General features: G+C 36.0%; 1 protein-coding gene and 1 non-coding gene across 8 annotated transcripts in view; one reads left to right on the plus strand and one right to left on the minus strand.

Moving 5' to 3' along the window:
* TBC1D15 (TBC1 domain family member 15) overlaps nt 1–25,624 on the minus strand; it is an 82,156-nt gene that overhangs the window by 26,515 nt on the left and 30,017 nt on the right. For 5 of the 7 annotated variants that reach the window (XM_021678580.2, XM_021678583.2, XM_021678581.2 and 2 more), the window contains exons 4-10: nt 23,838–23,976; nt 18,420–18,630; nt 9,826–9,928; nt 8,059–8,256; nt 6,873–7,001; nt 6,233–6,336; nt 4,886–4,980 (exon numbers count right to left, since the gene is read on the minus strand). In XM_021678580.2, coding sequence (XP_021534255.1) covers nt 4,886–4,980; nt 6,233–6,336; nt 6,873–7,001; nt 8,059–8,256; nt 9,826–9,928; nt 18,420–18,630; nt 23,838–23,976 — 979 coding nt within the window. Of the gene's footprint in view, nt 1–4,885; nt 4,981–6,232; nt 6,337–6,872; nt 7,002–8,058; nt 8,257–8,563; nt 8,615–9,825; nt 9,929–18,419; nt 18,631–23,837; nt 23,977–25,624 lie in introns of all 7 variants that reach the window. The other 2 variants (XM_021678586.2, XM_021678585.2) reach the window with 2 other exon arrangements.
* Nucleotides 19,399–19,501, plus strand: LOC123324979. Its single transcript, XR_006540154.1, has one exon. It is a non-coding gene; the product is annotated as a U6 spliceosomal RNA (small nuclear RNA).

A 25,624-nucleotide genomic window follows, 5' to 3' on the forward strand; every position in this document is an offset into this window, starting at 1 on the left:
AAAGGAGATTCCATGATGGTGGTGAAGTCTAACCCCTCCTCTAGTGCATGAAATCCACCAAGGATACTGCCCTAGTTAATTCTTGTCTCCCTCTCTAGTTTCATGAGTTTTTCTTCCTACTCGATCCATTCTCACCTAGCTTTCAACCATACTGTTGTTTCTCTCATCTTCATAAAAACCTTACTTAACCTCACTTTCCCATCTCACAGCAGCCTATTTTGTCTCCATCTGTTTAGAGTAAAACTTCAAAAAAGAGCTGTATATATTGTCTCCAAGTCATCTCCAGCCCCTATCTCTCCCCTGAATTCCAGCCCTATATATCTACCTCCTACTGTACATATTAATATAGGGACATCCATTAGGCATTCTCACACTTAAACATGTCCAAAACCAAGTTCCAAATATTCCCTTCCAAACTTGCTTCTCTCACAGTTTTCCATGTCTTAATAAAAAAACCCACAACTCCATTCCTCCAGTTACTCACCTTAAAAACTCTGGGAGTCACTCTTGAGTCTTTGCTTCTCTTGTCTGACACTGATACACACACACACACACGTTAAACTTTCAAAATATATATAGAAACCAACACTGAACTCTCCAAATCATTCACTCCATGCCACCCCTCCCATTCACTTGACTCTAGCCATACCAGTCTCCTCCTTGCTCTTCTTCAAACATATGGAGGCCCTGAGGCAGAAACAAGTCTAGACCATGCTGTTCCCCTCTGCTCAGAATGTCCTTCGTCCAGATAGCTGCATGGCATACACTGTTTCTTCAAGTTTCTATTCAAATCTCATCCACTCAACCGCTAGCTCTCTGTATCAAGCAACCATCATCTCTCACCTGAATTATAGCAATAGTCTCACATGATCTTTATATTTCCTCCTTTGCCCCCCATAGCTATTCCCCAGACAGGAGCCAGAGTGATTTTTAAAAGTCAGATTATATCACTCTCCTGCTGAAAACCCTCCAGGGGCTTCCCCTCACACTCAGAGGAGAAGCTCAAGTCTTTATAATGAATTACAAGGCTCTATGTGATCTGTACCTATTCCTCCACTGTTTCTCTGACCTCATTAGTTTCTATATTCTACTCCCTAACCACATTTACCTTCCTGCTATACTTCAAACATGCAGAGACCCTGGGGTGAAAACAAGTCTAACATACGCTGTTCCTTTCTACCTGGAATGCCCTTCACCTAGATATCAGCACAGCTCACCCTTCCCCCTTCAAGTTTCTACTCGAATATCATCTTTTCAGTAAAAGCCTTCTCGGGTCACCCAAGTTAAAACTACAACATCACATAAACTTCCTAACCATCTTAGCTGCTTTATTTTTCTATTTAGCACTTATCACTAACATACTACATATGTTACTTACCTTGTTTACTGTCTGTTCTTCCCTACAAGAATATAAGCTTCTTGAGGGTATTTTGTCTGTTTTGTTCACTAATAAATCGCCAGAGCCTAGGGGAGAGCCTAGTACATAAGAGGCACTAAGTAAATATTTATTGAATGAATGTATGAATGTTTAAAATAATGAACATGATTTTCAAAAAGATTCCTGGTGATTCTAGCATACAGCCAAAGTTAGGAACCACTGCTCTAAAGACTGGGATTCCTGGGCCTTCTTATCTGCCTCTTTTTCCCCCCAGGTGACATTATCTATTCCCGTGGATATTTATACTGATAATACCCAAATTTATATCTCCTAACCAGACTGCTCCAGATTATTCAACTAGTCACTGGACTTTCCATTTGTAGGTGTCACCTTAAGGAATATATAAGTAACACCTAATTCAATTTCACCATACCCCATTCTCCTCATCTCCATAAGTGAAACCACCAACTGGCCAATTTCTCAAGGCAAGAAACATAGTCCCATCCTAAATTCTCTTTCCTCTTCATATCCTACATTCCATACATCAGAAAGTCTTACCAATTCTATCACCAAAATATAAGTTGAATGCATTTATTTCTCTACATCTCCATTACTACCATCTGTTGCTTATAGTTGTTCCCACTTATTGGTCTCCTTGTTCCTACTTTACCTTGACTCAATACATTTTCCATACAGGAGAAATACTGATTTTAAAATATAAATAAAATGGTCTTACTTAAAATGCTCCAATAGTTTCTCTTCACAAAATCCAACTTCTTGGCACTAACAGCAAGATCTACAGCTTACCTGTGTATTTTCTAATAAAGCAAATTTATACCAAAGAAAACAAACAAAAAAGCTTTTGGTAATCTTTCCAAAAAAACACTTTTGAGAAAAACTACTACAGAAAAAGAATGCTTTAAAACCAACTTATTATATACTTCTACTGGTAGACAGCATGGTATAGTTGAAAGGCTACTGAATTAGGAATTAGACCCGATTATGAATGAGTCTGGGCTATGAAACTACAAAGATGACTAAAGACAATTTACTAACCTTTTCTGGGCTTCAATTTTGTTATCTGCTAAAAATGAAAAAAAAAATTGGACTAAAGTATGGCTCAATTCAAATTATATTATGGGGATTTAAAACATCTACATTTTTCCTCCAAATTCCTGGCAAAGGGAGAATAGGACACAAGACAGATTGAGAATATCAGAGCCATTATCACTGCTGCCTGATAAAAAAAGGAAGATGATATGGCATGTGGAAAGAAAAGGCTTGGGGGATGCCTGGCTGGCTCAGTCAGGGGGAGCATGCAATTTTTGATCTCCGGGTCATGAGTTCAAGCCCCATGCTGGGTGTAGAGATTACTTAAATGAATAAATAAATTAAAACTTAAAAAAAAGAAAAGGCTTAAAATACTGAATTACTTAATCTGTAAGATCCCTTCCAGTTCAAATATTTTATGTCCAAGCAGGAAAAAACAGTCCATTACCATTTTCCCTACTGAAAGAAAACAGCAGGAGACTTCAACTGGAAACTTCACTTAACCACATGCCTCAAGATTCCCAACCTTTTGCCTTAACCCGAGGAAAAACACAGTTTATTCTGGTATAATTTATTTTTCAGAAAAAAAAAAAAAAAGTTCTTTTACAATCAAAAGTACTGCGGCACCTGGCAGGCTCAGTCAGAGGACCATCCAACTCTTGATCTTAAGATTATGAGTTCAAGCCCTACACTGGGTATAGAGATTACTTACATGAATAAATAAAAACTTTATAATCAAAAGTACTATCACCAAAAAGATCGCATCAGGAGGGAAAAAAAAAAAGACAACATCGGAGAGGAAGACAAACCATCAGAGACTCTTATTAATCACAGGAAACAAACTGAGGGTTGCTGGAGGGGAGGGGGGCCAAGGGATGGGGTAACAGGCTGATGGGCATGAAGGAGGGCAAGTGATATAATGAGCACTGGGTATTATATAAGACTGAAGAATCAATGAACTCTACCTCTGAAACTAATATACTGTATGTTAATTAACTGAATTGAAATTAAAAAAAAACTCATCATTTGTCTTTATGTCTACAAATGCTACCAAATTGGGGCGCCTGGGTGGCTCAGTGGGTTAAGCAGCTGACTCTGATTTTGGCTCAGGTCATGATCTCAGGTCCTGGGATCAAGCTCCACAATGGCCCTGAGCTCAGCAGGGAGTCTGCTTCAGGATTCTCTCTCTCTCTCCCCTGCCCCTCCCATCACTTGGTCACGCTCTCTCTAAAATAATCTTTTAAAAGGGGGAGGGGCGCCTGGGTGGCTCAGTCAGTTAAGTGTCTGCCTTCAGCTCAGGTCCTGATCCCAGGGTCCTGGGATGGAGCCCCTCACTGGGCTCCCTGCTCAGTGGGAAGTCTGCTTCTCCCTATCCCTCTGCCTCCTCTCCCCCCCCCCCCCACTTGTGCTCTTTCTCTCAAATAAAATCTTTTAAAAAAGAAAAAAAAAGCTACCAAACTGGTTATGTTGCACTTTCCAACTATAATTTAGAGATTTTCTTCTTCCATGGGAAGGTGGTATTGACCATGGTGGTAAAAACATCCCCCATCTTTATTTATGAAGCTATAAATAAATCCAAAAGCAATTATCAGAATTTTAAAAATAAGTTCCACTACTATCCAAAGCTATCCTAAAATTACATAGTGGCTAGCTAACAAGATAGTTAAGAGTATTAAAACTGGCTACTGCCCTTAACCATGTGATCTTGGACAAGTCATTTATGCTTTCAATGGTTCAGTTTTCTTTCGTAAAATGGAGATTATCAACAAAAACTTAGAGACATGTACAGCAGTAAATATGTATTCTCTCAATAACTTATACCAACCTGGCCTTTATCATAAGAGCTAGATAACCCAGTACTCACTCTTTGGAAATAAATCTAATTCTTTTAATGTAAAATTCTGTCAAGCATCTCTTTTTTATGAAATAGTTATTCCTAGATAATAGTTATTCAATTCTCAAAAACACTGACAAAAATTTATTATCTGAAGTCATTTATTAAAAAAATGAAATGTATGCATATTCAGAGATGGTCTGGAGGGATATAAACCAATGTCTATTAACTATAGTTATCTCTGGATGAAAGAAACAAAACAAAACTTTATTTTCTTCTTTTTGCTGATCTATAGTTCCTAATTTTTCTATTAATAAACACAGACTTTTTGTAATAAGGGAGACAATAATTTTTTTTAATGAAATTAATTCCATAAGCAAATAAACCTTTTTTAAATTCACATTTTGGAACTGGAAATGAAATATATCAGTACTTATACTGACTGACCTCATATTCCTATTGGAAAAGGAACAACCAAGAACATCTAACACACATTCTAATGTACTCTCCAATTGTGGTTTCTCTTTTGAGCCCTATCTCTGCATATATCTTCACTTCTTCAATCTTATCAAGACTTCATTGTAGACCCCTCTCACGCATTTCCAAAATTAGGAAAAAATTACCGATAAGACTTCTATAATCTCTTAACCTCGAATTTCTCTTCTCTTGTTCTTCGCTGACAGATTTCCACTGTAGTTTCATCCTGAAGTATTCGTCACTACAGAAAACAATTTTATACCAAAAAAAGCTATGAACATGGTATTTTTAAAAATTCTAATTGGGTTTTCCTATTAATAATATATCAAAGCATTTATGATGCTAGTGAAATGTGAGGTTATAAATATGATAGTGAAATGTTTAAAGTTACAATTCGTAAGTGAAAATAAAGGAAAAATTAAATAACCTTATACATACCATAAACTTTGCTTAAACGAATAATTTAGGTATGATTTTAAGAAAACATTCACCTCAATCCTTAATATACCTAAAATTATTCTAGTTATTAAATATTTTAACCACTAAAGTTTCTGAATAATTATAAATGCAAATCTACAAATTGCTGTTTATTTTTTTTTAATGTGACATAAGACTTCCATTGTCTAGCCAGTTTATTCACAAACTTGTTAATGTGAAATGTCTTAGAAGAACTGGCAAATTGGGGTACCTGGGTGGCTCAGTCAGTTAAGCTTCTGCCTTAGGCTCAGGTCATGTTCCTAGAGTCCTGGGATCGAGCCCTGCATCAGGCTCCCTGCTCAGAGGGGAGTCTGCTTCTCCCTCTGCCTCTCCCCTCTGGCTTGTGCTCTCTCTCTCGCTCACTCTCTTTCTCTCAAATAAGTAAATAAAAAAGAACTGGCAAATGTGTTGAAAGAGAAAGGACTGTCTGAAAGTTTAAATATGCACATAATGATTCAGAGTGAGCTTTAAATCATAGGCTAGACTGATGAACTGGGAATAAGAAGGGTACCTGGAAAGTCGGTCTAAGTTTTCTTTTCAAGTCTGAGAAATTACTTAAAAATAGAACCAGTCTTCCAAAAAAAATGAAAGACTAGTTTATGTTACAAGAGCACCAGGAAAATAATTTAAAGGTAATTAACTTAAATAGTAAATATACTTCTTATGGGACACTTTTATAATTTCATAATAAATTACAAAAATGAATAAATATGAATGATATATTTAAAAATCCCTATCTAGTTAGTTATTTTTCAAGTATGCAAAATGTTTTTACAAGGGAACTGGAATTTTTTTTCCCCATCTTTCTATATATTCACCAACACAACTGCAGTGAGTGTTTGAAATGACTAGTTTGAGTAAGTACAGAGCTCATGATTTTTCAATTAAAAAGATGAAAATAAAATTATTTTCCCATACCCTCATCTATTTAAAATAATCATCTAGATGCTCTATACTAATCTGTATGGGTGAGTTATCTGAATTTCTTTAATGAATACACAAAAGATCTTACTTACATTTTTTGTTTTTGTAATTGAGTTCTTTCCTCCTTGGTACTGTCCCAAGGAAAATAACCCAAAAGAAATTTCCATGCTTGCTTTCTCAACACATGACTAAGTCCCTAAAGAAAATATGCATATTAAACACATTCGTAAAAAAGAATGCAATACTTTAAGTTCATAAAACTTGCATATAAATATACAGGGAAACTAATATTTAAGAGATAGTTTTATAAATAAAATAGCTCAATTCAGTGAATACTAACTTGTTTTTTACCTCTAGACTCTGAAAATGCCAGAAAGCTTAAACAATGCAGAGTATACAGATTATATAGAAGGCAGCAGGACTGATTAGTTTGTCTAAGTCCAATCCTTATTAGATAAGGCAACTACCACTGGGGTACATACATGCCTCCTTCACATTACCCACAGAACTTTAGGTAAGGAAGACTATTCTTCCCTAGGCTTAATGGTATTCAGTCCCCACCTCCCCAACCAACCTTAAGGGATATCACAAGGACCTCACACTGTCCTACAGGATTTTAAGGCATCATTCATCAAAAAGGAGTTCATTCCATGACTACCTCCACACCTCCCACACACACAAAAAAATTTAAATATCAGCAGTTTCAAATACCCTCCATATTAAGGTATTTACCCCTCTAAATATCATCTGCTTCATATTATCTACATTTAAAATTTTTCCTTCAGAATCAATGTTCTTAGTCCATTCTTCCAGTGATACTGGCTCTCTCCTTTGAACAATAGGTCGTTCTCCCAAATCAATCTAAAAGAAGAAGATAAGCAATAAGGAGTACACTTTTAACCAGTGAAATTAAATCAAGGTACATGGAAACCATTAAAATACTATTTATTACTCAGGCATGAGTTCTAACATTTCTAATATCTTCCCTTATTTTCCAATGTTTAGTTTATGAACTTTAATAGCATTCCATACATTTTCCTTCCTACTAAACATACAAATAACAGGGTTATAAATTCAGAGACAGGATTACATTTGCTATTCTGAGTTTCAATTACGTAAGTACAAAACATTCGACATGTAAATTCCATAAGAGACGCTTCAAATTAAATGGTATGCTGTATTATTTAAAAAGTATTACTCCACTAATCATATTCTAAAATTAGCTTTTCTTCCAAACTACAATTTGTAGCTCTCAGAATTGATTCATGATCCACTAGCTCCACTTGGTATTTTCTACAGTTTTTTATTCAATTAACAGGTGTTGGTAATTTAAAATGCCATTTGTAAGATAAACCCTTTAAATATTACAATTCAGATATTTATAATGTTTTAACTATGTACAGCCTAGAATTGTAGCAAATTCAAAAGTCTTGCTGAGCATATATAAAGATTTGCCATAATTCAGGGCCAAGATCCATCTTACTTAAAAAAGAAAAGACTCACATGAGCATAAAAGCCCTAGAGTAGTGTCCTGACTAGCTGCCTCTGGTCCCTACTGAGAAAACATATAAATTAAGGAACAGAACTAAGAACAATATGTAAGGCTCACTATTCACTCACTGCTATGCACTCAATGAAACAAACAACCTGCTCATTATTATCAAAAAGTAATCAAAGAAAAGAGATCCAACTTATTAAACAGAAAGTATAAGTAGTAATCGACGAAGAACAACCCAAGAATTTGGTGGCAAAACAAGTATTAGTTGTTAGATACATTAGTTAGTAAAAAAGTTATAAGGATTATAAGAGGCAGATATAACCAAAATTGAGTTTCTATTTCTACAGCATTCAGTACATGTTTAAAAAGCATTTCTCCTGTTAAAATATAAAAGATATATTAATATAAATCTTCACTCACTCTTGTGATGACTTCAAATCCTGGTTCTTCTTGTTGATTTATCTTTAAACCTGGAATAGCATCACTAAGAAAATCTGCCATTTCTGAAGGCGGTCGTTGATGTGTAGAGGGATCACTGCCTCTCAAACTATCAAAAATGTAGTTTGTGACTTTGGAAAATCCTACCATAGTTGCTGTATAAGGATCCTTTTTAATTTTCTATGTAGTAAGAAGAAAAATATTAGCATTATTAATTCAAATGAAGAATAAAAATACCTTATGATAGGCAAAAGGGCCACGTTTTTTAAAGAGGGGAAATCAGAACTAAAACAGAGTGTTCTAAGATTATTTTTAAATTTTATTTTTTTTCCGGGAAGAAAAATTTATATTTTCTAAGCCATTCTTTTCATTTGGTTAAAACAGAATATTACACGGCAAGGTAATGCTACTGATTGAATTGCAGATAAACAAATGATTTGCAGGCTTTATTCAATCTGCATACATCACAAATATATAGAGTGCTTACTTTCCACTGATGAATGGCCCACAACAGCTTTCTTCTGTCTAGCAGTCCTGCCTTTATAAAAAAAATATTTCTTCAAGTGTTCAGAACCACACTAGTCTAACAGAAAATATTCGATAGCTAAGCTTTAAAGCTCACCATATTTAAATATCAGCTGACATTTTAATCTAATTATATGATTAATAAGTCATGCTAATGAGTGTAATTTGTTCTGGATGGTGCTACCCTGGAAAACAGCAAAAGGTTTTTCTATTGCTAGGGTTACTTCCAAATCCCAAACTGCCTACTTATTCATATTTAGCAAAAACAGTTACTTTTTTTAAAGGTCTTTTATGATTATTTTCACAATAAAAACTGCTGCCTAATTTTCTACTTTAATCAGTATCTAGCTATCTTGTCCTCCTTCCTCAAAAGTTCCCCTTTTATCTTGTTATCTTCAGAACCAAGAAGAGGATACTTGGGACAGAGTAAGCACCCAAACATTTGTTGAGTGAATAAGTGAATCAATAAACAACCATTTCATTACTTTACATAAAAATCTGAGTGAAAAATAAGTTAACTTAATTTCTGCCTATGTTAAGTGCATATTTTTAGCCAAATGTAACAATATACTCAAATACTTTAGGGGGAATTAGATTATCATGCCCCAAATGAACCTACTTAAAATGGAAAATAAAAATTCAAACCATATTTTTGAGTAAGTTTTTCATTAATGAATTCAAAGTGGCTTACCCAGTGACCTTGCAACTAATCAGTAAAAGCTATGATAATAAAAATCTACTAATGTCCAATTTCAGTATTACAATAAAGGGAAACATTGCTTTAAGAGGAACTAAGAACCAAGGAAGCTTCTGAGTCTTACAAATAATATGAAACATATTATTTCTAAAAAATTACAGAAATTACAGTTCCATAAACTTTACACACAGAGACACTTGCCTTGTTCTGTATAATCTCTGAGAAAGTGAGAGAGAGGTAGGAGGTGTATGAAATAATGGTGTCAGATTAACAGATAAGTACAAAATAGATTAAGAAACATACTTGGGGCGCCTGGGTGGCTCAGTTGGTTAAGCGACTGCCTTCGGCTCAGGTCATGATCCTGGAGTCCCTGGATCGAGTCCCGCATCGGGCTCCCTGCTCGGCAGGGAGCCTGCTACTGCCTCTGACCCTCCCCCCTCTCATGTGCTCTCTCTCTCACATTCTCTCTGTCTCAAATAAATAAATAAAATCTTTAAAAAAAAAAAAAAAAAAAAAAAGAAACATACTTGTATTAAACCATATGCAGGTTCATCAAGAAGATTTTCAAAAGACTGTGAAAGACTCTTATTCTGACAATTCACAAGAAGTGTTCTTTTATCCTGTGGAGATCTGTAATAAAAGAAGGGATCCGTAGAAAATAACTAGCACACTACATCAATTACTACCTGAACGATTACTAATGCCTAGTTACTCTTCCTTAACAACAGTAACAACAACGAAAATCCCAAAACTCAAATGTCCAGTTCTAGAACTGCTTCCCATTAATACAATATTAGCAAGTACTTAGTAACTATCTTAAAGGAGCTCCAAAACTACATGAAACATGAAATACTAAATTGACAAATATAAAAGGGTTGAAGTGTATTTTTATTCTAGGTAAAGCCAAGAGGACTAAATTGTAATTAACCAAGTTTTTGTTTATAATTATAGTAGAAAAACCTTACAAATGTATGTCTTTATTATCATAAAAATTAAAGAAAGTTAAAGCACACTTTGGATTCATCAGTATATATAATATGTACAAGACAGGAAAACACCTATTTTTTTTTTGTTGTTTTTTTTTTTTTTTTGTAGTTTTTAATTCTATTATATTATGTTAGTCACCATACAATACATCATTAGTTTTTGATGTAGTAATCCACGATCCATTGTTTTCGTATAACACCCAGTGCTCCATGCAGTACGTGCCTTCCTTAATACCCATCACTGGGCTAACCAATCCCCCCTCCCCCCTCCCCTCTAAAACCCTGTTTGTTTCTCAGGTGCATAGTCTCTCATGGTTCATCTCTCCCTCCAATTCTCCCCCCATTTATCCCTTCCTTCTCCTAGTGTCCTCCATGTTATTCCTTACGTTCCACAAATAAGTGAAACCATATGATAATTGATTTTCTCTGCTTGACTTATTTCACTTAGCATAATCTCCTCCAGTCCCATCCATGTTGATGTAAAAGTTGGGTATTCATCCTTTCTGATGGCTGAGTAATATTCCATTGTATATACGGACCACATCTTCTTTATCCATTCATCTGTTGAAGGGCATCTCGGCTCTTTCCACAGTTTAGCTATTGCGGACATTGCTGCTATGAACATTGGGGTGCATATGGCCCTTCTTTTCACTACATCTGTGTCTTTGGGGTAAATACCCAGTAGTGCAATTGCTGGGTCATAGGGTAGCTCTATTTTTAAATTTCTGAGGAACCTCCACACTGGGAAAACACCTATTTTGAAAGAGTTTCCAACTTCATTCCACAGCTTGGTAGTATTGCAATATAAGGAATTAAAAACACAAGATAAAATAGATTATTATATGTTAAAGATCATAATTATGCTAACCATAATTATAAACACACATACATGAACATATTTAACAAGGTTATAATATATCATTAAGGTAACAGTATGTTTTTAGTTCTTGCTTATTAAGCTCTAGAAGCAAGTTTTTCTTCACATTTCTTAATAACTGCAGAATAAATGTTTTCCAAATAGACATTTAATTTCAAGTAATCAGATGAATTATCCAGTCTTTTTTCTATTCAGTAAGTTTTATAACTTAGTAAGTTCGCTATAATAAATCCACAACTTTTCTGTGTTTAAAATAAAACTTAAATGTGTTATGTTGTGGCTATCTACTTCTAGTTTATTATAAATGTTTGAGATAAGAACTTTAATAACAGTTATCTCTTCTCAGTTCTAACATAACGGGATGCAACAGCAATGCTGGAGGGGATATGAACTCCAAAGCAGGATCTTATTTTTACACATTCAGAAACAACGCTTGATCTTCAGAGACAACAGTAACTTAATAAGCCCCTTGGCTTTTTAAAAGGAGATGAGGTTGAGTCATTTGAGGTAAGAAAAACATAATGACTTTTAAAACGTTCAATTTTCATTAAATGTCATTTTTCTGAACACTTACTGGGGTTATGCTTAATATGAAGACTTATATGGTCCCACAAGGCATTTTTAATAAGTCTTTTAAATATAGCACCAGAAAAAGTAACTAATAGCAATATACACTTTCCTAGCACAGTACAGCTGGCACTGTGGTTATTATTTTATTTCTAACAAATTAAGTCAAATTATTTATTTAAAATCCAAATAAAGGGGGGCCTGCGTGGCTCAGTCATTAAGCATCTGCCAGGTCACGGTCCCAGGGTCCTGGGATTGAGCCCCTGCTCAGCGGGAGGCGTGCTTCTCCCTCTCCCACTCCTCCCGCCCTGCCTTGTGTTCCCTCTCTTGTTGTATCTCTCTCTGTCAAATAAACAAACAAAATCTTAATAAATAAATAAATAAATAAAATCCAAATAAAAATTGGTCATCAAAGTCAAAACACTGGTTATGCATGTAGAACAGGAATAAATTTGTAACCTTTAGCTATGTGGGCTCAGATAATTATTATGGCTCCAGATTTAAAACTGTAGTCAATAAACTAGCAATGGGAAGAAGAAACGACTGCCCAACCAATAAGCAACCACGGATATTCTTTTAAGAAGAAAGGATTTAGGGGCTCCTGGGTGGCTCAGTCGATTAAGTGTCCGACTTCAGCTCAGGTCATGATCTCAGGGTCCTGGGATCAAGCCCCACGTTGGGCTCCACGCTCAGTGGGAGTCTGCTTGTCCTTCTTCCCCTTTCCTTCTGTCCCTCCCCCTGCTCATGCTCTCTGTCTCTCAAATAAATGAAAAATATCTTTTCAAAAATAAAAAATAAAAAGAAAGGATTTCACTTTTTATATCCAATGCTCTGTGATGAGGGGCTGGGGAAAGCTCTAGGAGAAAGAGAGATATAAGAAATTTAAGACTTGGGGCGCCTGGGTGGCTCAGTTGTTAAGCGTCTGCCTTCGGCTCAGGTCATGATCCCAGGGTCCAGGGATCGAGCCCCGCATCGGGCTCCCTGCTCTGCCGGAAGCCTGCTTCTCCCTCTCCCACTCCCCCTCCTTGTGTTCCCTCTCTCGCTGTGTCTCTGTCAAATAAATAAAATCCTTAAAAAAAAGAAATTTAAGACTTAGTTGCCCTTAGCTAAGGAAATCAACAAACATTTTTAAAAGGTATATGAGTCAAAGGACAAGTTGTGTATTTCTAGGTAATTGCAGAGCTCATCAAAAGGAGGGTTGGAATTCCAGAATGTTGTTACATTTCCACCTGCCAGGTTATCACAATGACTTAATTTGGAAAGACGAAATATTATGGATTTATATGTATATATTCTGGAAATATAATGGATTTTGGAAGTTGATCTCTTATGACAACATTATGCAAGACTTTCAAAGCAGCAAGACAGAACTTCTAATGATGTTTACATCAGCAATTCTATTAGAGCCTACTAAAGGGCTTAAAGAAAACCACTGTCTAATATCACAACTATACAAGAGTATCTACTGAATATTCAGAAGTATTTCCCAGGCTTTTGAGTGAGCCTCTCCCAAAGACCTCAGAATAAATTCAGAAATGATAACAGTTGAAGAATGTTCTGTGTGCTGAGATGTTGTGGTAACTATTTTCCATTGCTACTGAGAAGGACCAATATGGAAAGCTAAAGAAATAAAAGTATCACTGCAAAGGCTGTATCAATCAAAAAAGGTTGATAAAATAAAAAAGTACAGAATATTCACAATAAAACTATATATATAATATATTCTTATTTTATACATATAACTCAAAGGGAATAAATGAGGTTTTGTAACCTAATCTTATAAATGGTGTTATATGATAATATGAAATATCTTACTGCTTATTTATATATTAATGTAAAAATGGCCCAATATACAAAATAATTTTAATGGAACCTTTATATCACAACCTTCATTCATATCCTAGCAACCAACCTGGTTCCAGAAAGGTGACATAAATGTATTTGTGATTCATTCTTTACCCAAGTATCATGTTTTAAATGGTGATAAATCAAAGAACACTAACAAACATGAACAAAAAGGACAATTTGTTTTTCCCAGAAGATAAGAAAACCATTTGAGAAATAACAAGTCTCAAGAAGCTAGCCTATTTTGCACTGCCTGATCCAGCTGGTGAGAACGAAAGACGGAACTGTGTGTGCACAGCTGGCCCAGCCTCATTCTCACTCTTATAAGGCTGCACATCCCCAGGACATTCATGATTTCTGTTCATCTGTATGGTAAGGCCTTTAATTCGTTAGGGCAGTCTTAGGAAGAGAAGATGGCCACAAACACAAGCCACATCATTCAATTTAAGTTACTCAGAGAAAAAAGAGAATGTGGTCTGACTCTCTCTGTTGGTTCCGAATTGAAAAGAAGACAAGAAGGGTGACGCTGGCATAGACTGCCTGGCACCCCAGTGAGGCTGCAGAAACCACGATTTTCTGAACTATTCTTCTTCCTTCTAGTCTCTACAACAATCTCTGACCACAGGAACTGACTCTGGAAACATCATTTTGCTTAAGGTAACTGCTCTGGGGACAGGAAATGAGATTGCCATGGCTGACATCTAGTAGACTGAAAAACCAAGAATATTTGGGAATTTTCATTTCTTTGGAGTTCAAATTAATTGAGAATTCCATTTATTTAGATCATAACTAATGAAAAAAGGAACAAGGATTTTTACTATCTCCCTAAGAATCTGATAGAGATGGCTTATACAAATATGGAATTTCTTTAATGTCAGTGACAGTTTATTTGGAGTATCCATATTCTACCACTTAGGCTCAACATATAATCTCTAGTAAGCTCTATAGTGCAATATAACTGGGTATAATTTATGATGGTAAAGAGAACAGGAAGTGTTTATTTTCACCTTAGGGTACAGAGGGGCCTTGGAGATAAAAAATCTGATGTATTATTCTTACATATTTCAGACCATCTAGGGGGCAAAGAGTAAATTAGCCCCCAATATCACAGAAGAATACACAGCGGAGAAGTGGCTGGTATTAGCAGTAGTTTTTGAAGGACTCACTTTAGGCTATCTCTCCCTACCACTACCTCCCCCTTTCCTCCCCCCCAGAATGGCCACATCCCTTGTTGACCATAAATTGAAAGATAAAGCCCAAAAGGAAGAGAGAAAAGAACAAAGTATAGGGAGGGAGGTCAGTACCTCTGTTAGGTTCTTCTCTTTGACCAGGTCATTAAAGGTTGTGATTAATCACTGATGCTCATATCATGTCCCATTTTATCCTCCCCTTAATTTCATTCTCTCTCAGAGCTTCAATTACTACTGACACACAAAAGACCTAAAAAATATCCTATTATATGCTGTGACAGTGCTACACATTTCTTATCTGGAGTACTTATTACAGCTAAAATGCTACCTTTATTTGTATAAATAATGTTTGTTTTTCCCACAACAGTACAAACTTCATGAAGGCAGGGCCCGTATCTTTTCTGATTATTGCTTTTTCCAGCAAGTTAGCACAGAGTGTCTAGAACATAAGTGGTCCTCAAAAATAAACTTGTTGAATGAAAAATTAAAAAAAAAAAAATATATATGGAAGAACACCATTCCCTTGGCTTCGTGTTTTCAAATGGAGAAGATGCACTTCTATTAAACTCTCCTTCACTAGGACGTATCTGATTACTGAGATCAGGAAAGAGTAAGGTGCATGCTTGGCATAAATAACCCCTTTCAGGCTCGCTCGCTTGCTCGCTCTCTCTCTCTCTCGCATTTGCCTACCAACCCATAGAAGGGGCTTTCTTGTCTGCTTTCATTCACATCATAAATAGTCTGTCCTCAATAGGAAGACTTGTAGTTGTTCAAAAATCATAACTGGGTGACTTCAAAACTACTTTGGGGTGAATTATTATGATGCTGCACATCTAAGCCTCACTAATAATGATATTTTTACCATCATGATTCCTATATTTACTCCTTACTTTGTTACCTCTTCTGTATTTGTAAAGAGGTTTCATTTACAATCCTCATTAAAACATCACCCACACACATTCAAGGTACACATACTCTTATAAGCACCTAAGTGATTGTTGAGTCTATCCTTGAACCCACCCAAGACAGAAAACTCTCTAATCCCTGAGCTACAACCCTTTTCTTCTAATTGCTTCTTGGAGCCACACAAAACAAATCTATGACATATTTCTTATAACAACTCTTTCAAAATTATTTGTAGAACTAGTTAAGTACTATGCCATTTATTCATTCAACTGAATTTTTTTTTCATTTTTTTTATTCTTATGTTAATCCCCATACATTACATCATTAGTTTTAGATGAAGTGTTCCATGATTCATTGTTTGTGCATAACACTCAGTGCTCCATGCAGAATGTGCCCTCCTCAATACCCACCACCAGGCTAACCCATCCTCCCACCCCCCTCCCTCAACTGAAATTTATTGTACAAATATTATATGCCAGGCATTGTGGCTAGGAACTTAAGTGAAAATGTAAACAAAACAGATGCAATCTCTGCTTTTGTGTGCATACATTCTAGAGTAGAATATTAAAAAAGTAAAGAGATAACATTATTCTATTAAGAGTTATGAAGGAAGCAAACAAGGGAAAGAGACAATGAAAAAGAATGGGGGTGGGAACCTACATTACTTGGGAGAGGGGGCATCCAGAAAAGCCACTCTGAGGAAGTGACATTAAACTGAGACGTTAGGATCAGAAAGGGAGAAGAATATTCCAGGCAAAAGAAACAGCATACATATAGGACTCTAACTCAAGAGTTTGGGGCATTTCAGGAACTGAAAGAAAACTATATGGCTAGAATATAAAAGAGAATGGCATGAGATGAGGCTTAAAAGATAAAAAGAGTTAATAAGGCAATGCAGGACTTCAATGACCATAGTAAGTTTGGATTTTATTTAATGTTGCACCAAAACTCCTCTTCAAGTTAAATCCCTATACCCTTCTAATGCTTTTCATGATACCACTCTGATCCCTCTCATTACACTGGTCATCTTTTCTATGTAGTATAGTCTAGCACATTTAAAATGCAATGTTTAACACCAACCCTAGTTCTCCAAAGTAAAGACCAGTAAAGGGTAGAGAGGAACTACCACTTCATCCTAAATACTATGCTTTAATCAGTGGTCTCAAATTGAATGAACTCTTTTCTGACAGTTATTTCACAACACTGACAGATACAGAACTTGCTATGATACTAAAACCCCCAAGCCTTTAACACCTGCTATTCAACAGCCAAAACTTTTGCTCTAATCATGCCCCTCCCGAAGTCTTCTTAAACCCCCACCCACACCCCCGGGAGGTAACCTATTCAAAGCTTCCCACTTCAAGATCCAAGACCCACATACTGCCAATGAGGCCTGACTTTCTTATGGATACTGATACTGATTTATGCCTAGTGCCAGCCAGAGATGGTCAACATGGTAGGAAGGAGAATTTCGTATCAGAAAACACAGCCAAAATTTTCCAATTTTTGGATCACTACTAGATTTATACAACCTAAATTTGGGTATTATGTTACTCTATTATAAAGTGACATTATTAACAAGGTTAACACTCATCCCTACAGCTCCCCAAGCTAAAATCTCAACTTCTCCCTTCTTCTCACCTCCACATACCCACTCAATCACAAAATCAAACCCTAAATATTTTTCTCCAATACTCTCTCTTTCCTGTCACTCTCCTAATTCATGCCACTATAATCTCATCTACATGAATGGAACAAACAGCTAAAATGATTTACAAGATCCTCATGCTCTGGCGTTTACTCAGCGCTCTGGCCTCATCTTTAAATTTGGTACCCTCTGTCCCCCAGTATGCAGACCTGTGATATTCAACTACTCTGTTCTGTGATTACATCATGTTTTACATCCTTCCATCTAAAACATTTCTCCCTCAAATATGTCCTTCTCTTTCATGCTAATGTTCACTCATTTGTCAAGCTTAACACACATACTACTTCCTCCAGAAAGTCTTCCCTGAACCCTAACCAACCCCTAGTCTGAATGAGGGACCCTTCTTCCCTTCCTGGGATCTCTCAAAGCACCTTGTACTTCATTTTAGTTCTTGAGTTTTATTGCCATTTACTGGTTGGCATCCTTCACAAGACTATAAACTCTCAGATACCCAGGAATAGCCTGTTGTGTTCACTACTTAACTATCAAGCAACTAGCACGGTGCTCAGAACTTTGATACCCAAAATATATTTGTAGGGAGTGAAAGCAAGTAAGAGTATGTGTGTTCAAATGCACATAGGTGAATAAATATAAGACACCAGATTTTTGGAACGTGAGAAAGCCCTGTCTTCCACACCTATAATAATTTTATAAAGGCCTTAGATTTGCTGGATTTAAATATGCAACAGTACAAATAAAATTCTATCTTTAACAGACAATATGTAATAAAAGGTTAATTACATAAATATATAATCCATAAGTTATTGATGTATCATCATTCATTTAAATGTGTATAAAAAATATTGGACCACTCTTCTCTTTAGAACAGCAATAAGGTGATAGGTTGTAGATCCAAAGTACTAAAATGGCAAAATTTTATTCAATCATTCATCCAAAGCAGTCAATATCCCAGAAAGAACAAAGTTCCTTGTGCCCTCATCTGCACACAGGTCACTAATGCCCAATGACAAGTAAAAACTGTTTGCCTTGGGACCAATACAATAATCCAGTTTCAATAAGTAGAAAATAATTTGATACTTACTCACACAATACCACATATTTTTCAAGAGAGTCAATCAGTAGTTTGCTATCTCCTTGATGAAAGTGCAGAGCAGGGAGAACGACGTCATCCTTTAGACAGAATACCAAATACGACCAGCCCATACCCTCTCTGTTTTGCTTGATTGATTTCAGGTCTGTCAAACTGAACAGGAATGACCATTTGCTTTTCCCATTTCTATGACTTGGAGCATCTTAAAAACAAGAAAGTGGGGCAAAATATTTTTGTTCACCTTTTTAAAAGGTACTGATAGCGCTCTTCATGACTGCCTAACAGATACTTGTTGAACCTAGGGAATGACTATAGCATTCATATTACTATGGTTTCTACCTGTATTAGAAATGGCAACATACATTTTCTTAAAAGAATAGTTTTGAAAATAATCATCTTATTGCATACAGAGGGAAAAAATATTATCCCTATTTCAAATAAAAGCTTGCCCAAAAATGACTATGGCTTTGGAAGCAGGCAGGATGGATTCAAATTACAGCATCACCATCTTACTAAATGAATGATCTAGGGCAAATAACTGAATCTCTCTGAGCCTTGGTTTCTTCATCTGTAAAAATGGAGATAATTATACTTACCTCCCAATGTTATTCTAAGAATTAAAAGAGCTAATTAATACTTGTCACCTAACTAGTATAGTGCCAATTATATAGCAAATACTCAAAAAATGTTATTCTTTTCCACTGCCCACTCCCCACCCCGCCAAATACGAATGGCATGATGCTCTTGGAGAGTCATTAAAAGTGAAACAAAAAACCTTTACTTCCTCACTTCCTTTTGCAATTATTTTTACTAGACTACACTGAGTGAAGGTAAATAACACTGGTATAAAAAAATAACATTGGAGTAAACATACCAACAGACATTTTATTTACAAAAACCCAAAGAGCAGTGAGGAGTTGCGGATGAAAATATAACTTAAGTTGTGAGTGCTTCAAAGAGAATGAAGACAGTGCTTGCTTGAGCAACACATACACAAAATTGGAACAATACAGAGATTAGCCTGGCTCCTGTGCAAGGGTGACACGCGCATTCGTGAAGAGGCCTGTGTTTTTTTAAGAAAAGAATGAATACATTCAATCTTCCTACTAAATCCATCTACTAAAGTAAGGACTCAGTTCAACCCAAACTATAGTAACATAAAACAAAGTATTTTCTGAGGTTGTGGGCTATTTATGGAAGCTTAAAAATCCTAGGCTTGTGAACAATATCATACCTGATAACAAGCAGCATAAAAAACATATGAATAAAAATGTAAAGAACAAAGGGAAAAATATTACTTTCCCCCTACTACTTATAATTTCTATCCAAAAATGCCATTTTGACCTGTTTTAACTTGGACATAAGCATGTCATGTCTGTGAAATTTTAAAAATCCATTTCTCTAATGTTATTTCCTAAGAAGTGTTGCACTATCCTGTTATTCAAGATCTTAGTTCCATTCCACGCTATCAACTCCACAAACTAAACTGCATAGAAGATATGTGCTTATAGAACTTGATCAAAGAGTAGATCAGTGTTGACCTGCATATATGTCACCTTCCTATATAGTCAGGAACACCATAGCTCCATCAGCTCCAACAAGGATCTCCTAAATTGACACAAAGAAATCTACAGCTTACAGAACCTCTACCTACCAGGAATACAGGCACCATCACTATTTCATGGACACTTAAGTATCATTTGAAAGAAGTCCAGAAAGGCTAAAAAGTAATTTATCTCCACAGTGACCTGCCTAGGTTCCACACCAGTCCAGATGGTGAACTCATATCTAAGGCTGATACTAGATTAAGTGCCATGTGCCAACTTGACTACCATACATCATATTTCACTAGAATTTATATCATAGAGCTCATAACACCACTACAAGCTAATATCAAAATGAAAACTATTCTAGAATTTCAGTGTCTCCCTGAATCATTTACATGTTAATGTATTTAGGACTACTAGATTATTTGCAAAGACCAAAAATATTTTCAAAGCAACGAAAAACTAGATATAGTCAGTTTTTAAAATTAAATTCTTAAATTACATAGAAAGACTTAATCTTAAAATTAATGCATGAAAATCATATGGAGAATATAAATACATGCAAGCTATATGAATTTTCAGGAGTTTGTGCATATTCAAAAGTAAAATTTTTACACAGATTTTTCCCATGTTAGTGGAAGAAACACATCACATATGGAATAGAAAATGCCTTACACATTTCCTCACTTGAAGCTCTGATAAACAATGAAAGAAACATTACAAGTCAATTCTGGAAGCCCCTTTACTTGAATATAGTAAGTTTCATGAGAACAAGAACTTTATTTTGTTCATAATTATATCCCCAATGCCTAGAAGGGTAAATAACACATAGTAGGTACTCAAAGATGCATTGAATAAATGAATAACCTAGTACCAAGTCAACATAAAAGAAACCTGCGATTTAGTCTACTACCAATAGCTAACCAGAAATAGAAAGGGTTACACAAAGGAAACCTAATGAATCCAAGAGTTAACTCAGAATTTCCTTTTCTCTCTTGAAGAAAAGTAAATAAAACTAACTAGTTCTGGGATGCCTGGGTGGCTCAGTCGGTTGAGCATCTGCCTTTGGCTCAGGTCATAATCCCAAGGTCCTGGGATCAAGCCCCACATCAGGCTCCCTGCTTAGCAGGAAGTCTGCTTCTCCCTCTCATTCTCCCTCTGTGCCCACACACTCTCTTACTCTCTCTCTCTCAAATAAATAAAAATCTTTAAAAAAAAACAACACATTAGTTTTGATGAATGATGTTACCAAATACACATAAGAAGTATCCCCAACACAATGACATGGGAAAACTAACCATAATAGCATAAGTGTAAAACTAAAACAGTTCAGTAAGTCCCTATATGTCTTGAATAGAATTAACACTGAGGACATGACATTTTATTTGGATGGGTGTACAGAACATGATGAAAGTCTGTTGTTCTGGTAAGAAACATTTTCAAAACATTTGATCTGCTATATAAAAACAAAGACTTCATAATAGAAACTCTTAAAAAGTATAAGGAAAGTTAAGTCTTTGATAGTCAATTTTTTAAGTTTTGTCCCAATTTCCTTTGTCGAACAAAAAAGTAAAAAGTAGGGGTGCCTGGGTGGCTCAGTCATTAAGCGTCTGCCTTCGGCTCAGGTCATGATCCCAGGGTCCTGGGATCGAGCCCCACATCAGGCTCCCTGCTCAGCGGAAAGCCTGCTTCTCCCTCTCCCACTGCCCCCGGGCTTGTGTTCCCTCTCTCACTCTCGCTCTGTCAAAAAAAAAAAAAAGTAAAAGGTATAAAATGTGAAAACTATAAAATGAATAAAATTAGAAAAAAATACTTTTTAAACATATAAAAATGTTTCATAATGGCATAAATTTGAGTTTTGAAACATCAAGCTTAGAAAGTGTCCCCTTTAGGAAGAATTTTTGATGAAATATAATTGGATGAGACAGTCTGGGAGAAGAAGGGATGGGATGGGGTGGAATAGAATGCACTACACTTGGGCGCCTGGGTGGCTCAGTTGGTTAAGCGACTGCCTTCGGCTCAGGTCATGATCCTGGAGTCCCAGGATCGAGTCCCGCATCGGGCTCCCTGCTTGGCGAGAAGCCTGCTTCTCCCTCTGACCCTCTTCCCTCTCGTACCCTCTATATCTCATTCTCTCTCTCAAATAAATAAATAAAATCTTTAAAAAAAAAAAAAAAAGAATGCACTACACTTCATAACTCCTGTTCCGTCAAATATGTGCTCATGTATGCATACTGGGCCATACTATATTCAGTATTGTTTTCTACTGCTATACATATTCATAAAATTTTTTAAATACAGAGAAAAAAAGAAAATGTCTCCTTAACTTTCAATAATTGCTAAATAAAGGCTCTTTATAAGTCACAGTTCATGGCCAAGTCATATAAGCAGTATTTACATCTGTGGTTTTTTGCTAAACTACACAGCTACACACAGGTTCTCAGTTCTGTACATTAAAATCAACAGGACAGCATTTAAAAAATAGAAATGCCCAGTTTCCATCCCCAGAGTCTGATTTAATTCATTGGGATGAAACACAGGCATTAGTATTTTTAAAAAGCCTAACCTAACCAGGTTATTTCAATGTGCAGCCAAAGTTGAAAACCACTAATCTAAAAAGACGTTTATTGTCAGATTATGCTCTTCTCATACACGCAATGCTTCTCTTTTATGAAATTCTGAAAACTCATTCCTTTGTTCTTTCCTATAGCCTGTCATTTTCATTTTCAAGGATTCAATGATATTAGGCAACAACAAACAAAAAAAAGCACAATTCACAAAACTTAATCCTGAAGATCTAATCTAGAGCAGTTAAAAACCACTTCCCATGCCAAATACATTAAAACCCAGTGGTCTTACCTTAATACTTTGTATTATTCTGGTAAGAACCTTCCCTTTCAATAGAAAAAGAATGCCAAAAAGGAAAAACAAACAAAAAACAACACACCAGCATGAGCTGATTTTAATTCACCAAAAGCTTATGAATTACTATTAACTTCTTAATTGCCACTGTTTCCAAGAAATGATACAGTACAAAATGTAACTACTGTATATGAGAATGATTCCCCAGGCCATATATGAAAATCAGATTCACTGGGTAACAACGCTATATAAATGTAGCATTACATATTCCAGCCAATTGTGGCCAGCTTTTCTGAATCTGGGAAATGTGGGTAAATCATAAACTCAGACTAAAATGAGTAAGACATTAAATGTCTTTTTAGTTATAAAACACAAATTAATCAATAAGGAAAAAACATTTTAACTCTGTACAAGTATTTATTATTTTTAAAAGAATCACAAATCATATTTGGTGTAGTATATGTGTTCTATCAGGCTGTTAGCTTGGCTCTTTTTTGTTATCTACATGTAGATAATCATCACACAGAAACACAGATTTAAATATATACATGTAGTATATAAAGGAGAACAGTCACTGAACATATATTGTAATGAGCTGTGAAGATCTCAGTAAGCACTGAAATTAGAACAGTATTGTTTAGTGGTATACTCCATCTCCCCCTGGTGCTTTAGGACGAAACAACATGCTGTTTTTGTTTTTTTTTTAATGCTAGAAAAATGTGCATGAGAGACATCTAAAGCAATTTTTTAAAGTGTTTCTATTTTCTGCCATGAATAACTACAAAACAGAACACGTATTTTTAAAACCTTGTTTTTTTATAAAGTCACAACCAACAAAACAAAAAGAGAGATGAAGAGGGAATATAACTAAAATATGAGTTCTATGTATTAAAGCACCAAATCATCCTTGCGACAGAGAAACACTAAAGAATTTTTTGCACTTTTATTTTTATTATATTGTAGCAAATCAGTTTAAGATTTCAAAAGATTTAATTCATACCTTCATTGGTATGTGGCTTCTTTTTAGACGGAACTGTATTGACCATGTCCCACTCTGCTTCATAATTGTTCAGATGTTCCGATCCCCGATGACCTCTTTCCTTTGGGGCCTGCGTCCACTCTACAACTGAACTGGAGTCCTAAAAAAAAGTATAACATATGAAATATTTAGGGACTAAAATTAGAATTTAATTTCAATTAACAATATATTCTCAACTTCTACATAAATTAAGTTTGGAGATTGTGACAGACATTACTGGTGGGAAAAACAACCACTATTTCCTATCCTTTTCTTTCTTGCCTATCTTTACCTGCCACCCACCCCATCCCCGCCCCCACTTCTCCACCCACCCTCCCTTACCCCCCTCCACAAAAGAAAGAAAAAAAGAAAAGCCTGCCCAGATTCCCTTGCAGTTAGGGTTGTCAATGAAATAAAAGCAGAGGTCAACTACAGGGCTTTTGGAAATGCTTTTGCTTTCCTAATAGAAAAGCCTCATCCCTTTTCCCCTTTCTCCTGCTTTGAATGTAGCTATGATGCCTAAAAATATGGCAGCCATGTTATGACTGTAAGAGAAAAAACAGGAGAATCACTCCAAACCTGTAGATTTGTAGTTATTTGAGGAAAATAACCAATGGTGGCTATTTTATTTAAGCCACCACTGGTTGCATATTTCTCAGTCAAAATTAGCTAAGAGCTACAAATAACATATCTACATGTATAATTCTAAAGAACTTACTATTTTAAAAGAGAATAAAACCAAATGTCTAAAATTCCATATTAATAATTTAAATCAAAATATTTAATTCCTATACTATAAAAAGTAGCACACCTAAGTTAAAGATAAACAAGACTGAGTGAAAATGTTTTCAAAATATATGGCAGACAAAAGAAAAACATCCAGAATACAAAAACAACACCTACCAAATTATTTAGAAACTGGCAAATATCAAAACAGAAAAACAAGCAAATGGTATGCACAAGCAAGTCAAAGAAGAAATATGAAGCAACAAACACATAGGAAGATGTCCAACTTCAGAAACAATCAAAGAAAAGTAAGTTAAGGGGCACCTGGGTGGCTTAGTTGGTTGTGTCTGACTCTTGGTTTCGGCTCAGATCAGGATCTCAGGATCCTGAGATCGAGCCCCACATCAGGCTCACACTCAGCATGGAGTCTGCTCAAGATTCTCTCTCTCCTTCTCCCTCTCCTTCCTCCTCTGCCAAACCCCCTGCACATGCATGCTCTCTTTCTCTCAAATAAAATCTTCAAAAAAAAAAAAAAAAAAGGAGGCATGCCTGTGTGGCTCAGTTGGTTAAGCATCTGCCTTCGGCTCAGGTGGTGAACCCAGAGTCCTGGGATCGAGCCCCGCGACAGGCTCTCTGCTTCTCCTTTTCCCTCTGCCCCTCCCCCGCTCGTTCTCTCTCTCAAATAAAATCTTCAAAAAAAGAAAAAGAAGAAGAAAAGCAAGTTAAGATGAATTTCAATTTTTTGACCCATTCAAGTAAAAAATAAAATATGAAAGACAGCGTAAAGACCTAGTATCTCACACTGCTGATGACAGTGCTAATTACTACTGACTCCAAAAGGTCAATATAGCCATTATTTATTAAAATTCAAACTAGGGGGGCGCCTGGGTGGCTCAGTCAGTTAAGCATCTGCCTTCAGCTCAGGTCATGATCCCGGGGTCCTGGGATCAAGCCTGCGTCGGGCTCCCTGCTCAGCAGGAAGCCTGCTTCTCCCTCTGCCTGCCACTCCCCCTGCTTGTGCTATCTCTCTGTCAAATAAATAA

The sequence above is a fragment of the Neomonachus schauinslandi genome, chromosome 5 (assembly GCF_002201575.2).
Source record: "Neomonachus schauinslandi chromosome 5, ASM220157v2, whole genome shotgun sequence".
Lineage (NCBI taxonomy): Eukaryota > Metazoa > Chordata > Mammalia > Carnivora > Phocidae > Neomonachus > Neomonachus schauinslandi.